General features: G+C 42.0%; 1 protein-coding gene across 7 annotated transcripts in view; it reads right to left on the reverse strand.

The window, feature by feature from the left end:
* The window catches only part of AOAH (acyloxyacyl hydrolase), a 220,240-nt gene that overhangs the window by 23,701 nt on the left and 179,482 nt on the right, over positions 1-17,057 (reverse strand). For all 7 annotated transcript variants that reach the window (XM_026447149.1, XM_026447152.1, XM_026447156.1 and 4 more), the window contains exons 14-16: positions 11,804-11,840; positions 10,981-11,055; positions 2,666-2,838 (exon numbers count right to left, since the gene is read on the reverse strand). In XM_026447149.1, the coding sequence (XP_026302934.1) occupies positions 2,666-2,838; positions 10,981-11,055; positions 11,804-11,840 (285 nt within the window). The remainder of the gene's footprint in view (positions 1-2,665; positions 2,839-10,980; positions 11,056-11,803; positions 11,841-17,057) is intronic.

Below are 17,057 nucleotides of genomic sequence, written 5' to 3' on the forward strand. Positions count from 1 at the left end.
GCTAATTTTTTTGTACTTTTAGTAGAGACAGGGCTTCACCATGTTGGCCAGGCTGGCCTTGAACTCCTGACCTCAGGTGATCCGCCCACCTCGGTCTCCCAAAGTGTTGGGATTACAGGCATGAGCCACTTTACCCAGCCTAGTTGCACCCCTCTTCTATCTCCAGATGTGATAAAAGCAGGGTGGGGGTGAGTGGGTTACCCCCAGCTGAGAACCACTGGCCTAGAGAATCCACAGAAGTGGACAAATCCCCCAATCATCCTTTTTTCTTCCCTCAGTCCTTTCCAAATTGCATGGAGTCATTCTTACATACCATTCTTACATTCTTTTTTTTTTTTAGACAGAGTTTTTGTTCGTTGGTTGGTTGGTTGGTTGGTTGTTTACTCTTGTCACCAAGGCTGGAGTGCAATGGTGCGATATCGGCTCACTGCAACCTCCACCTCCTGGGTTCAAGCGATTCTCCTGCTTCAGTCTCCTGAGTAACTGGGATCACAGGCGTGTGCCACCACGCCCTGCTAATTTTTGTATTTTTAGAAGAGACAAGGTTTCACTATGTTGGCCAGGCTTGACTTGAACTCTTGACCTCAGTTGATCCACCCGCCTCAGCCTCCCAAATTGCTAAGATTACAGGCATGGCACCATGCCTGGCCTCATTCTTATATTCTTACACACATTTTTCCTTCCTCCAGTCCTTTCCAAATTACATGGAGTCATTCTTACATTTGGTCTCATATTTATGAAACCAAACATGTCTCATAAATCAAGTGAATTGCATGGCATATCGGAAAGAATTTATGGAGGTGCCGTAACCAGAGTTCGTGAAAAGAAAACGGGATTTGAAATCAGAAAAATGGAAGTCAAGTTGCTATTACTGTGATGGAGTAAATTGGGAACAAACTTCCCTGCCCCCAGCTTCTCTTTCCAAAGCATTTCTTAGTGTCAGAGAGACATTTGGAAATCTGAAAGAATCAGTTGAGGGCAGTTGTACAATTTTCATATCCCGTGGTTCAAAGAGACATTCTTAGCCCAGGTTGGTGTTCTTCACGCATGCAAGGTTGGTGTCCTTTATACATGCAAAGCAGCCCAGAATGGAGTGAAGTTCCATGTGTGATCATGTTATTTCTAAGGGGGTGTGGTCAAAGTTGCATGAACAGGAAGAATATGCTCTCTACTTAGGTGAGGCTGGACAGTGTTTTGCTTGGATAATAATATTTGTGATACATGAGTAATTCAAAAGGAAAATGGTTTCATCCTTATTGGTGGAGAATCTGGAATGTGGGCGTCTACTATTGGTCCTCCAATTAAGAGACCAGAGCTCTTTGAGAGCTAGCTAAAGGACCCTTACTCTTTTCCCAGGTGGGGAGAGGCAGAATTTCTTGAGGGAGAAGTAGGGGGGTTGTCTTAGACAGGGACTGCAGGAAGAGGACAAGGGAAGACTGGAAAGATATACACAAAGTTGTATATGCAAGAAAAGGCTCTTGATGGCCTGAAATGGGAAATCTTGCTCCCCACCTGCCCCCTCTAAGGAGGGCGTGAAGGAATGAGTTTCAGGTCTTCTTTGAATTTCTCACCTGACTCCTAAGAAGGTGCTTGGACTGCCAGCACCTTTTAGTGGGTTGGGCTCAGGAGGTGAGTGGGGTAACACCAGGGAAAGGATAGCCCCTTCTTCATGATAGATTGGTGCAGGTGCTGTCAATATGGGGCTGAGAGGAGGGTACCCAGGCCTCTTCTTATAGATGCTCATCAGGGAAGACTAGGCCAGCTCCCTGTTCCTCTTCCTTGCTCAATTTTCTTCCTATGGCACTTATCACCTTCTGACATACTTTTGAGTCATTGTCCCACTGTAATATAAGCTTTCTGTGGGCAGGAACTTAGGACTATTGTGTTTTCTGCTGGTTACCCTGTGCCTAAAACAGTGCCTGGCACATAGTTGGCACTTAATAAATACATTTTCCTCTGAAATACAGAAAGCAGAGCCCTGCTACAACATATTCAGTGAACTCTGTGATATTTGGCAAGCTACCTAACCTCTCTGAGCGTTGGTTTTTTCATCTATGAAATGAAATTATTGTGGTTGATGAAAACATCTATCTCACAGGGTTAAGGATCACACTTTCCTAATGTGAATTACTAGCACTTTTATGTTATTTGTACAGTACCAAGAATATTTGAGTTCCCATTAGAAAGTTCCGGGAACATTTTAAAGCCTTTCAGAGCTAAGGACCCCAAGACAGTGTAGAAGCAGGAAACGAGCAGGCTGGAGGACCATGCTCTAGAGAATTCTAACAGGCCACCAGGAGGCACTTACCACTGAGGTTCAGAGAAATCCGTCTTTGACTCATGGGTCTGTCTCCTGTTTGGGCTTCCTCAGCTCATTTTACATTTCACCTTCTGTTAGAGGAATTTCCTGGTTTGAGCGCTTACCTTTTGATGTGTCCTAGTTTTTTGTGAATTACTTCTGCCCTTTCTGCCTTTGGATCTGATTCTGCTCACCTCTGGATAATGACCTTTAGATACTGCACCTGGGGGTTCTTGCCTTCATCAGCTCTGACCCATGTTCCATGATGGCATTTTAAGCACATTTCTATATGGTTTGAACCATATACACATTGAACTGTATATACATTGATGTTATTAAAGAGCAAAAGAATCTTCAAACTGATACCGAGAGGATGATATCTGTTGTGCAAATTATCCCAGAGAAAGGTTCCATCTGGTAAGCCATACAAAATAACATGGCTGCCATCGGGCAGGTGGGAATTTAGATGCTTCAGAGTCTGCATGACGTTGGAGTAGAGTTTCTCAGGAGTGGTCATGGCTGGGACTGGGTCACTCTTCCTGTTGGTGGAATAAATAGAAAATATCTTGGTTGATTGTAAGGATAGATGCATGCAAGTTGCATGCAAATACAAGGTGCATCACACACACACACAGAGAGAGAGAGAGAGAGAGAGAGAGAGAGAGAGAGAATGTGGCGGTCATTGGAGCTATTTGCAAAATATTCCTGGATTTCTACCTTTCTGGCACATAGTCAGACTGCACTTACTGACTTCCTTGTGGTTGAGTGGACTATGTGACTAGTTCTAACCAATGAGTGGTGAGGTGAGCTAAAGTGACTTGTGTCATATTTGGTGATGAGACACCTTCTAGAATGCTCTTTTTCTTTGCATGGGTATAGGCAATGTTCTAAATAGCTGCTTCACCAATCTGAATCTCGGAAGAGAGTCCCACGGTGATCTCTGATGGACAAGTAGTATGAGAGAGACGTAAACATTTGTTGCTTTATGCTACTAAGATTTTAGGGGCCGTTTGTTCCTTTGTTCCTGTAGCATAAACTCACTGGCCTGACTTACACAATTTTTGAAATGAAAGGGGTCTGATATTGCTTATGATTTATTTGACACTTTGAGGTCTGTAATTTGGTCTTTTCAAATATATCACAGTTAGGAAACAGAATCTTACTGACCAAGTTATATGTCCGCACTATAGCTTGCTTTTTATTCTTCAGTTTCTGCACTGGATTTGGACTTGCATGCATTTCCTGATGGATTTCTATGCCAGGCTATACCCTGCAACAACATTTCCAACCAACAATTCCAGCCTGCATTGTTGTCTTTATACAGTAGTGCTTGTGTTCTATAGAGGGTATTTGATTTTTTAAATTATATTTTCTTATTTCATAAAAGTTAGTAAAATAAAAAAAGAAAGTGCTGAAAATAGTTATGAGAGACACAGTCCTAAAATCAAAGCATGTCAAAGGTGAAGCTCCTAAGTGAGCTGAAAGTGATGAATCTTTGCCCTCAGTCAGACATTTATTGAATTTAGGCTGACTTACTTATTTTCATTTGGTATGGAAAAGAAGTAAGGAATGTACAAAATACTGGAAAGACATCATTTGAAGTTATGTTAAAATTGCACCCATTGGTTGATTTAAAGTTATGTTTAATTGTGTGCTATGCTCACCACCTGGGTGATAAGGTCATTTGTACTCCAAACCTCAGCATCATATACTATATCTGTGCAACGAATGGGCACATGTACCCCCGAATCTAAAATAAAAGTTGAAATTATTTAAGAAAGCTATGTTTAAAAGGCAAAGGGTGCTAAAATATTTTTGGCATTAATATATGTTTATTATTGTTCATTTCTTTGTACAACTGACTTTTGGACACACCTTCAGGAACACATCAAACTTGGATTAGGATCCTAAGCTGCATTAACTTGGGAGTAGAATACAGAATTTTCTAGGGTTTTCATCCACTCTTTAGGCTCTAACTGCCTGTCTTTACCCTAAATGGAACAATGCTACAGTGTTACTTTCTCTTTTGCATACTTAAAATTCCAGTTTCCCTAATGATCCTATAGTGGGTTAAATAGTGTCCCTGAGAATGTGACATTACTTGAAAATAGGGTCTTTATGGTTGTCATTAGTTAAGATGAGGTCATGTTAGATTAGTGTGGGCCTTAAATTCAATGACTGAATACTTATAAGAAGAGGAGAGGACACACAGACACACACGAGGAGGAAGGCCTTGTGAAGACAGAATCAGACACTGGGGTTACAGCTGTCATGAGTCAAAGAGTGCTGAGGATTGCTGGGAGCCACCAGAAGCAGAAAGACAAAAGGAAGGAGTTCTCCCTGGAGCTTTCAGAGGGAGTATAGCCCCCCGGACACCTTGATCTTGGACTTTCAGCATCCAGAACTGTGATGGAATACATGTCTGTATTTTGAGTCATCAAGTTTTGGTACTTTGTTACGGCAGCTCTAGGGAACTTAAGACAGATTGTGAACCAGATAAAATAAGTCCATCACTCAGAGGCTGGACCTGGGGCATAAGTGATATGGGAAGAGGGGACAGAAAAGGGCCCCTAGGGATCCATAATTCTCACTTTTAAGGGAGCTCGTGAATGAATATCGGCACTGCCTTTTTGGAGGTCAATTTTTCAAAATGTATCCAAATTTGAAGTTGGCTTAACTTTTGACCTTGGAATTTCACTTTCAAGAAGTTATCCTATAGTAACATTTCCACAAATGTGCAAAAATGTGCATACAAATACTGCAATACTGCTTGGTGTAGTGTGTAACTGGAAAAAGACAGAAGCCTGAATACATAAATTATGGTACACCTGTGCAATAGAACTCTATATAGCTGTTAAGAAGAATAAAATAACTAGGTATCATTGGTTGCATAACATTGTGAACTGGGAATGCCCCTGAATTTTTGCTTTAGAATGGTTAGTCTTACATTATGTGAATTTCACCTGAATAAAAAAAAAGAAGTAATTTGTATGTATTAATATAGAAAGATGGCTAAAAAGTATTGCTGACTACAACAATACTTTTGGTGCTGTGGGGGTAGCCAGTAGGGTGGCAGTTGTGGTTGGTTGTATGTGCTTCAAAACTATGTAATGGATCGCTAGAGTCTCCTAAGGGGGGAGAAAAAAGACGTCTAATTTTACAAACTCTCCGGGTGTAGAACTGCATGCTAAGTTCATGTTTTCCATTGTCAGGAAAAAAATTACACTATTTTAAAAATAAAAATCTTCCTAACCTGATAAAAAGCAGCTACAGCAATTTGTGACTAGGTTGCCTGCCTACTAGAGCAGAAGCATGGGGAGGGGCTTTGGCTTGATTCCTATATGCACAGAAGCAGCACTGAAGAACCTGCCCAAAGTACTCAGGTTCTGTATTCACTGTGTGTTTGAAGTGTGACAGCAAGGGTGAAATGAAAGGCAAGTTGGGTATCTATATCCTTTCTTCTGTCATTGGTAAAGCTGGCACACACTGCCTATTCACTTTTGTCTTGCCACACTTTTTTTTTTTTTTCCTGCTGATACAGCCACGCTTTGGCACAAAGCAATTATGCTGAGCTAATGTTCTCCAACCACATAAGGGCAAGATGAGTTAAGATGGACAAAGTCTTCCCAAATCCCCATTAAATAATAATTTTTTTTTTTTTTGGTTAGAGGCACAACCCTGATGCTAAACGAAGAATCTGAGCTAATTTGTACTTATGAAAGGGCACCCACAAATTAAGCAAGCATAATCAACATGGCTAGTTGCTAAGTGAAATAAAAATGGAAGCCTTGGTGTTGCTAATGAAACATTCTCCAGTTACCTTTGTTCCACCTTGGACAACTATATAATTTACTTTTAATTTGCATAGCAAAATCAACCAACTCTTAGCACAGGTAAGGGCAAGGGAGTCTATGTGACTCATGGGGCGATCACCCCTTCCAGATGCCATAGAAGGTGCCTTTTGACTTCTGTCCCCGAAAACTTTTCCTTTCTTTTCTCTTTTCTTTTCTTTTCTTTCCTTTTTTTTTTTTTTTTTTGAGATGGAGTCTCACTCTGTCGCCCAGGCTGGAGTGCAGTGGCGCAATCTCAGCTCACTGCAACCTCTGCCTCCCAGGTTCAAGTGATTCTCCTGCCCCAGCCTCCCGAGTAGCTGGGACTACAGGTGCGCACCACTACACCCAGCTAATTTTTCTATTTTTAGTAGATACAGAGTTTCACCATGTTGACCAGGATGGTTTCAATCTTTTGGCCTCGTGATTTGCCTGCCTCAGCCTCCCAAAGTGCTGGGATTACAGGCACGAGCCACCGCACCCGGTCCTCTGAAAAGTTTTCAATGCCATTTTGATCTGTGTACTCTTTTTCCTCTGGTGATGTTTGGGGGAGACTTTGTGCTAGTATTCTGGAGACCAAAGAACCCTAGTGGTTGAGAACTATCTCCTAGGTCTCGTCTCTCTGGTGTCTGCCAAAGGACGAATAGGCTGGGCTGAAGGTGTTTAACCCTTTTCAACCCAGGTGTCCCAGGCACCTGCTACCCTGGATTTGTCTGCCCATCCCAGGGTCCCAGCGCCCCTTCTCACACACCAGCGAGCTCACCCCAGACACTCAGATGGATAGGTGAGAGATCGAGAGTGCTCAGCTAACAAAGAAGATGTGAAAACCAGCCTGGGGCACAGTGGCCACACTGGGGAAAATAATGAGAGAGAAATTTGTGCTCACTGACGTGCTCTCACACATGTCAGGAACACATGGCCAGGGTTGGAACAGATGAACAGCCTCACTTCTGAGGGTGACTCTAAAGCCTGTCCTGCCCTAATGAATTGTGTCTGATCAGGCAAAATAAGCCTGATCATTTTATTACCCTGGCAGGTAAGCCAGCCAGATTTCACCTGGCCGGTGCCAGGGAGAGGTGTCCCTTCTCAAGGAAGAAACTGATCAGCATGTGCAGAAAACCAGCTTCCTGCAGCCACAGATCACTGTAGTGGTCAAGTGCTCACACCTCACTCACAGCTAGCATTTGTGTTTTTGAAACACCCAGGTAAGAGAGTTAGCCCTTTTCTTCATGTCAGCCAGTTGCAATCACATTGTTGGGCTCTCATCCAATCCCCTTGAAGAGATACCTTTTTTTTTTTTTTTAAAGAGACACAGGGTCTTGCTCTATCACCCAGGCTGGAGGGCAGTGGTATGATTATAGCTCACTGCAGGGTTGAACTCCTGGGCTCAAGCTATCCTCCCACTTTAGCCTCCTGAGTAGCTGGGGAGAAGGGGCATCTTGATACAGACTGGGAATGGGATGAGGCCTCCCATACTACCCCATGCATAGAGATACATTAAATGTCCCTTAAAAGTGGGCGTGGCCTGGAACATGCTGGTTGGTTGGAACCTCCTTATTATTCCCTTTGCTACCCATGTCCCTCACTGAGGAGTCTGGGAGAGAGAATTCCTCTGAGCAGCAGGAGCTCTTTCCATTCCCTTCCCTGCTGGCTTTTCTATCATCTGGATAAATAGCATGGATGGTTTCTCACTAGTCTAGGCTCCTTGGGGCCTGTGACCTGTCAGTGCCTCGGCTGGCTTCCTCTTAATGCAGTGCTGGTCAACTGCCCAGGGCATAACCTGAAGCATTGGCATTGAAGAAAAACAATAGTTGGGGGCAGACAGGCACAGACACCCTGTGTGGGTGGTCCTGGCTCTCTCCATAAGATGAAAATGTATAATTTATACTTTCTGTGTATACTCCCAAGAATATGATGCTTGTATGAATGCCATCTGTCCTGTGATTGTCCATTGTAACAAATGAAACTATATCCTTTTATGGGGCTAGTGCTAGATGCTTGTATAATTCTATGGAATTTCCAGCAATTACCATGTTCATTTCAGGGATGCTGCACTGGGATGTTGGCGAAGGGTTGTCACTGGCCTTTATGATTGGACATTCTGAGGCCATTCCCGTTTCCCACTACTGCCTCTGTCACCCCAAGGTTCTGCCGCTGTAGCTCCCCAACATTTGCCTTGTTTACAGGAATGTTTCTCCTTTCATATCATTCACATTACATAGCCCTCAAGGGCAGTGATTGGAAAAGTGCAAAGGAAGCTGAGTTAGCCTAAATCAAATTGAGCAGGGTTACAATGAGAAAGCCAGGTTCTCTCCGTGATCTTTCTTTTTGACTTCCTGATGCTAAAAGCTACCTACCAATCATGACCCTCATTCATTTAACCAGTATTTGTTGAGTAACTAGATGAGTTTAGAGAATTGAGAAAAAAGCACATAAATGTGTTAGTTCAGTAAGAGCTAGCATTGTCATAGAAAAAGAAAAGAAAAAAGTCAAGCAAATATCCTAAAACTTGTTCCAGGACAGACTTATTATGTAACTCCTTGCTGCTTGAGCTTTTTATAAAATTCCTTTGCTCATTTTGGGAAATCTACTCCACCTTGACGTTCTGGCAGATGGGGAGGTATAGTTGCCATCTGTCTTTATTTTTTTAACCCCTCCACAGGACATCACAAAGTGGACACCACAGGGACATCCCATACTGCCAACTCTGTTCTTTCACCCAAATGCTTGCTGCTTCTCTACCCAGATCCCCAGCAGGGGAGAGGCTGGCACAGGTCTCTGGCTGATGTCTGCCTGCCCTTTAGCTCTTTGGGAAAGGAAAAGTAGGACTGTGCTGGAGGGGTCTGGGTAAGCAGGTTTTGCTGGAAAAGTACAGTTTCAGGGATTTTGGCTTTTGGAGCCAGAGTCTCTTTCTGCACATGTTCTTTATTCAGTATAGTCAGTTTGCTCTCTGTTCCTCTCTGGAAGGACATGCTCTGGGGGCTGGGGGAGCAATGACTGATCTGACCATAGCTTTGTTCTGTTTCATGATGGCAGCTAGAGCCTGAAGCATGGTATTTCTCCTTCCATTAGCTCCTTGATGTCAGGGGTTGTGGCTTCTTTGCCATCATATCCATATCCTAGAGCCTGGCACAGTGCTTGGCATATCGTGTTGCTCACCGTATACTTAAAAAAGTGAGTGAGTCAAAGAGGAAATAAGACAGTGTGAACTACAGACAGGGAATGGAATTTGGTTAGATAACCTGGTTTGGCTCCCAGCTTTGACGCTCAATACCAGAACGGGCAAGTTCCTTATCCTTGCCAAATCAGTTTCCTCATCTGTAAAATGGGACAATCATCCTTGCCTCTTAGGGCTGCTGGGAGGATGGAATGATATAGAGTGATGTACCTCTCGGTTTATGGCAGTCCTTAAAGGGTGTTTGCTGTTTACTGGAAAGTCCCAGGTGGCTCTTCACAGACCTTGGTGCCAAGCATGTAGCCTTGGCCAACTTGGGGTTCTGGGGCCAGCAGCAAACCAGCCTAAGGGCACCAAGGTGACATCTGGCATATCAGAGTCTCTGGATTATTATGGCATCTCCTCCCCTGAACGCCCTTCACTGATTATGCCTGCATCTCCTTTGCCATCTGAATTTTATCTGTGCGGGCAAACACACTTTAATACTATTGAGTTTTGTTTTCAGCACAGGCTTGGAAAGCATGGCAAGTGAAATACAGGAAAGCAAATGGGGGAGTGAGCAGGATGGCCCACTTCTAGCACAGTTGGGGTGGAGTCCAGCTCTGCCATTAATCAACCCTGTTGCCTCGGGCAAATCATGAACTTCTTTTGGCCTTACTTTCTTGTTTCCTAAAATAGTGAGTGGGTGGCTATTGCTACTGGGGAGTTGCTTTAAATCCTGTCTCACTATTTTTTTTTTTTTTTGGCCATAATCACAGGACAGATGGCATTCATACATGCATCATATTCTTAGGGGTGTACACAGATTTTGAGAAACCTCCCCAAATGTTATATAGGAACTAAGGAATTCACCATTTTGAAGTCACTACCAATATCAGCAGTTTAGCAAAATTACCTTCTTGCTATGGGCCATGGGCATAAATAGGATTGGCCATGAGTTCCGCAGTTTCTTTGCAAATGCTGTAGGTCTGTGCGTCTAAGCTGTCTCTTCCACATGAGGAAGGAAAGTAGATCAGAATATGAGTGAGATCGACGTTCTTATGGGGTAGCTGTGCTTCTGCCTTATTTTATTAAAAAAATCACAATTCCCAATCTTGGGTTCTCAGTCAGTAGTAGCACATTTCTTGTGATACAACTGATCAGGATGCACCCATTTGTTGTTACATCAGAGTTGATCATTAATGGAGCAGATATTTTCAAAAGAAGCTTTCAGCGTCACAGATTGGTACTGTTGATTTCACATGTGTCTAGGACTTGCTTTTTTTTTTGAGATAGAGTCTTGCTCCATCACTCAGGCTGCAGTGCAGTGGCATGATCTTGGCTCACGGCAACCTCTGTCTGCTGGGTTCAAGTGATTCTGCTGCCTCAGCCTCTCATGTAGCTGGGATTACAGGCACACACCACCATGCCCAGCTAATTTTTGTATTTTTAGTAGAGACAGGGTTTCACCATGTTGGCCAGGCTGTTCTCAAACTCCTGACCTCAGGTGATCTGCCCACCTCAGCCTCCCAAAGTGCTGGGATTATAGGTGTGAGCCCCTGCGCCCAGCCGTGCTTCTAAGATAGAGAAATTCAGCTGAATAACAGGTTGCTATAATGGAGTGGATTTGGTGAGGAGAGGGTGGGGAAGAGCCCAGAGTCAAAGAATCTTGAAAACACTTTTTCTCAATAACTCACCCATTGCAGACATCATTTCCAATCATGGCATATATAACGATGGCGGGATAGTCCAACATCTTGTTTCTAGACAAGCTGAGAAGGCATAGATGGAATCTGAAAGTTAGATACTTGGAAACCTAGCTATGTAGCCAGTGACACAGGCTGGGCCTTTGAAAATCTTGGTATGATCACCCTCTTGGCAACCTTTTTGCTAGTTTTCTTTCATTCTAGTACAGCCAACCACCATTCCCACTTCCCACTTATTCTCTATAATCATTGCCCCACTTGCTTATTAGAGAAAGGCCACATAAATGCATAAAACTGAAAAGAATGGATTGAGGTCCTGGGTAAATAGACACAATACTATCTTCTTAGCATCTTTCACAGCAATTGCATCAATAAGCACAGGTGAGTTATTGGGTTACTTATGTCCATGTTCTTAGGATATCCTGGCAGCCGTGGACCCATAGTCAACTTTGAAAAGGCAAAGCCTTCTTGAGGCTTTCAGTCAGGACAACTCGAGCCTTGCTTCTGAATTTCAAGCCCCAAAGAAGCACAAAAAATGTTTTCTCATTCATAAAGCAGGAATATGACATCATCCTTTTCTGTCAGACCTAAGTTTTACCAACTTTGTATGCATTTTTATCACCCTTCTTTGAGGACATATGCAAATTAATCACTTTCTATGCTCACTGGCCCAAGGAGTGATATCCTAGAGTTTGGATAGTGACTAACAAGCTATTTATGCTCAGTAAAAATGATTTTGGGGTAATAACAGAGTTTTCATTCCTTATTCAAAATGAGGAACCAAATTAATAACAACTTTTTATCTTCCACTTACCTTTCTATAAATTTTTTCAGGTTTCGGGAAGATGCACCTGAATAATTAAAATTAAGAAAACAATTAAAGTTAGTGAGTTCAATTTCACACTATCAGTATGGGAGTCTGATTGACTGAACTCATGAAAGCAGCATTACTGTTTGGTCAAAGGTTGTTCTGATCAACACATTGATGGAAATAATTTGCTTCCAATCAGCTTCTGTAGTGTTTAATCCTGGAACTCTCCTTGAGGGCTTTTCTGTTTATTTACTTACAAAACCAAAATTTCTTTGGATCCATGGGTCTTCAGACATTTCCTAAGCATACATGAGTAAATCTTCTAGTAGATGTGAGAAAAAAGTATCTACTACCAAACAGACAAACTACTGAAAATATTAAAGAATGAGTTGAAGAATTAGAGGAAAATGCAAAGAATATTACAAGAATTACCCACTTCCTTGGAGAGCCCCATTTAATCTCCTCCTATTATTCCTGCACACTCCTGAGGCTCTCGCAGGCTGTCTGGCCAACATAAGTTTCAGATTGTAGAGTTGATATATTTCAACTCTTGTAATGATATACATGACCATCCTGTCCCATCCCGTTACCACCTGTAACATATCTCTTATATGAAAATCCAGACTGGGCATGGTGGCTCACACCTGTAATCCCAGCACTTTGGAAAGCCGAGGCAGGCGGATCACTTGAGGTCAGGAGTTCGAGACCAGTTCGAGACCAGCCTGGCCAACATGGCAAAACCTCGTCTCTACTACAAATACAAAAAAATTAGCCAGGCATGGTGGCGTGCACCTGTAATCCCAGCTACTCTGGAGGCTAAGGCAGAAGAACTGCTTGAACCTGGTTGGTGGAGGTTGCAGTGAGCTGAGATTGTGCCACCGCACTCCAGCCTAGGCGAGAGAGAGAGACTTGCCTCAACAAAAAGAAAATCATATTTGTTGAATACTTATTTTATTCTAGGTGCTGTTACACTTTTACAGCTCATTTAAGCTGTGGTACAATTGTGTGAGGTAGGTACTGTTGTATTCCCACTTTTAAATGAGGAAACTGAGGCCCACTTAAGTGGCTTGCCCAAAGCCACACAGGTACACATTTGAAGAACTGCAGTTCGAACCAGTCCCTTCCGTCTGCCATGCTGAACTCTGGCTTCCTGTGGACAGTGCTCCTCTAGGCTGTAGTTGAGAAAGAGTGAACCCAAACTAGTGTACTGTCTTTTTGTCCCCAAGAGACAGATCTGCTAGAAATAAGCAAGTAATTCTCAGGTGGGTGGTGCAACTCAGTGGATGAGTTGGAGAAACACCATCCTGTCGCCCCTTTCCGTAGGAAGATTCTCCTATAACCTCCAGCCTTGGAAGCTTGGGGATAAGTGCATTTTACCACAGACCCAGGCGTGTTCTTCCAGTTCCATGTGGGAAAAAGGGCAGTGTGCAGCCATGAAGGGTGTGCTGGCCTGTGTCTCACTGAAGCTGTGTAGCTATGCAATGATTGCCTCTTTTTCACATACAGCTAGTGGCAAGCTGTACAAGCAGCACTGATGTTCTCTTGGTTGATTCAGGAATGTTAGTACATTAAATAAATATTGCTTTATTTCCATTTTATTATGGTAAAATATACATTTTTTTTTTTTTTTTTTTTTTTTTTACAAAATCTCCCTTTTTTTGTCCAGGCTGGAGTGCAGTGGTGTGATCTCGGCTCACTGCAACCTCTGCCTCCTGGGTTCAAGCGATTCTCTTGCCTCAGCCTCTTGAGTAGCTGGGATTATAGGCATGTGCCACCATGCTTGGCTAAGTTTTGTATTTTTAGTAGAGATGAGGTTTCACCATGTTGGTCAGGCTGGTCTCGAACTCCTGACCTAGTGATCTGCCTGCCTTGGCTTTCCAAAGCGCTGGGATTACAGGCGTGAGCCACCACATCTGGCCTCATTTCATCTTTCAACCCCTCTTGAGTGTACAATTCAGTGGCATTCAGTTCATTTACATTGTTGTGCAACCATCATCACCACCCATCTCCAGAACTTTTCCATCATTCCAAACCAAAACTCAAAATGCAACAAAGAATAATTTTCCACTAACTCCTCCCTCCAGCCCCTGATAACCACCCTTCTACTTTCTGTCCTTTTGCATTTAACTATTCTAGGTACCTCATGTAGATGGCTCAAGTCATACTTGTCCTTTTGGGTCTGGTTTATTTTACTCAGCATAATGTCCTCAAGCTTCATTCATAACACATTTTGTTTATCCATTCATTTGTTGATGGCCATTTGGGATGTTTCCACCTTTTGGTTGCTGTGAATAATGCTGCTATGGATAGTCCCTGCTTTCAAGTGTTTTGGGCATATGGTATACCTAACTGAAAGTGCTGGGCTGTATTGAAATACCACGTTTAATTTTTTTCAGAAATGGCTATGTCATCTTCTTTCTTTTTTGTAGTGAGGCAAGGAATCATTATTATTATTTTGATTTCAACTTTTATTTTGGATTCAGGGGTACATGTGCAGGTTTGTTACCTGGGTATATTGTTTGTTACCTGGGTATATATGCTGAGGTCTGAGGGACAATTGATCCCATCACCCAGGTACTGAGCATAGCAGACCCAGTAGGTAATTTTCTTTATTTTATTTTATTTGAAGTTGCAAGATACATGTGCAGGATGTGCAGGTTTGTTACATAGGTAAATATGTGCCACGGTGGTTTGCCGCACCTGTCAAGCCATCACCTAGGTATTAAGCCCAGCATGCATTAGCTATTTCTCCTAATGCTCTCCCCACCCTGGCACTCCCCCAACAGGCCGCAGCATGTGTTGTTCCCCTTCCTGTGTCCATGTGTTCTCATTGTTCAGCTGCCACTTATAAGTGAGAACATATGGTGTTTGGTTTTCTGTTCCCGTGTTAGTTTGCTAAGGATAATGGTTTCCAGCTCCCTCCATGTCCCTGAAAAGAACATGATCTCGTTCCTTTTTATGGTTGCATGGTATTCCATGGTATATGTGTACCACATTTTCTTTATCCAGTCTGTCATCAATGGGTATTTGGGTTGATTTCATCTCTTTGCTGTCATGAATAGTGCTACAATGAACATACACATGCATGTATCTTTATAACAGAATGATTTATATCCCCTTGGGTATATAGCCATAATGGGATTGCTGGGTCAAATGGTACTTCTGGTTGTAAATCTTTGAGGAATCGCCACACTGTCCTCCACATGGTTGAACTAATTTACATTCCCACCAACAGGGTGTAAGCATTCCTATTTCTCCACAAGCTCACCAGCATCTGTTTCTTGACTTTTTAATAATCACCGTTCTGACTGTCGTTTTCAACCTTTGCTCCCCTCCTTCCCTCCCCACCTCTAGTAGTCTTGTGCCTGTTCTTGCCATCTTTATGCCCATGAGTATCCACTGTTTAGCTCCTACTTGTAAGTGAGAACATATAGTATTTGGTTTTCTGTTTCTGCGTTAATTCACTTAGGATAATGGCCTCCAGCTGCCTCCATGTTGCTGGCGATGACATGATTTAGTTCTTTTTACGGTTGCATAGTATTCCATGGTGTATATACACCACATTTTCCTTATTCAATCCACTGTTATGGGCACCTAGGTTGATTCCATGTCTTTGCTATTGTGAATAGTGTTGTGATGAACATATGGGTACATATGCCCTTTTGGTAGAACAATTTATTTTCTTTTGGATATACACCCAGTAATTGGATTGCTGGGTCAAATGGTAGTTCTCAAAGTTCTTTGGGAAATCTCCAACTGCTTTCCACAGTGGCTGAACTAATTTACATTCCCAACAGTAGTGTATAAACATTCCCTTTTCTCTGCAGCCTTGTCAGCATCTGTTGTTTTCTGACTTTGTAATCATAGCCATTCTGACTGGTGTGAGATGGTATTTCATTGTGGTTATGATTTGCATTTCTCTGATGATTAGTGATGTTGAGTCTTTTTCATATTCTTGTTGGCTGCTTATATATCTTCTTTTGAGAAGTATCTGTTCATGTGTTTAACCCATTTTTTTAAATGGGGTTATTTGGTTTTTGCTTGTTCAGTTGTTTAAATTTCTTATAGATTCTGGATATTAGACCTTGGTTGCATGTATCTTTTGTGAATATTTTGTAGGTTGTCTGTTTACTCTGTTGATGGTTTCTTTTACTGTCCAGAAGCTCTTTAATTAGGCCCCACTTGTCAATTTTTGTTTTTGTTGCAATTGCTTTTGAAGACTTAGTCATAATTTTTTTCCCAAGACCAATGTCTAGAATGGTGTTTTCTAGGTTTTGTTTTAGGATTCTTACAGTTAAGCTCTTACATTTAATTCTTTAATCCATTTGAGTAAATTTGCATATGGTGAAAGATAGGAGTCCAATTTTATTCTTCTGCCTGTGACTGGTCAGCTATCCCAGCATCATTTATTGAACAGGGAGTCCTTTACTTATTGCCTATTTTTGTTGACTTTATTGATGATCAGATGGCTGTAGGTGTGCCATCTTATTTCTGGGCTCTCTATTTTGTTCCATTGGTCTATGTGTCTGTTTTTGTACCAGTACCATGCATTTTGGTCACTGTAGCCTGATAGTATAGTTTGAAGTTGGGTAATGTGATGCCTCTAGCTTTGTTCTTTTTGCTTAGTATTGCTTTGGTTATTCAGCTTTTTTGGGGTTCAATATGAATTTTAGAATAGTTTTTTTCTAATTTTGTGAAAAATGATACTGGTAGCTTGATAAGAATAGCATTGAATCTGTAGATTGCTTTGGGCAGTATGGTCATTTTAACAATATTGATTCTTCCAATTCATGAGCATGGAATATTTCTCCATTTGTCTTGTGTCATTCATGATTTCTTTCAGCAACATTTTTTAGTTCTCCTTGTAGAGGTCTTTGGCCTCCTTGGTTAGATGTATTCCCAGGTATTTTATTTTCTTGGGATGTTGTAAATGGGATTATGTTCTTGATTTGGCTCTCAGCTTGAACGTTATAGAAGTATAGACATTTCACTGATTTTTGTACATTGATTTTGTATCCTGAAACTTTGCTAAAGTTGTTTATCAGTTCCAGGAGCCTTTTAGTGCAGTCTTTAGGATTTTCTAGGTGTAGAACCACATTGTAGTGAAGAGAGATTGTTTGACTTCCTCTTTTCTTATTTGGATGCTTTTTATATCTTTCTTTTTTTTTTTCTTTTCTTTTTTTTTGTTCTTTTATTTTATTTTATTTTTTTTTATTATACTTTAAGTTCTAGGGTACATGTGCATAACGTGCAGGTT

The sequence above is a fragment of the Piliocolobus tephrosceles genome, chromosome 8 (genome assembly GCF_002776525.5).
Source record: "Piliocolobus tephrosceles isolate RC106 chromosome 8, ASM277652v3, whole genome shotgun sequence".
In the NCBI taxonomy this organism is placed as follows: domain Eukaryota; kingdom Metazoa; phylum Chordata; class Mammalia; order Primates; family Cercopithecidae; genus Piliocolobus; species Piliocolobus tephrosceles.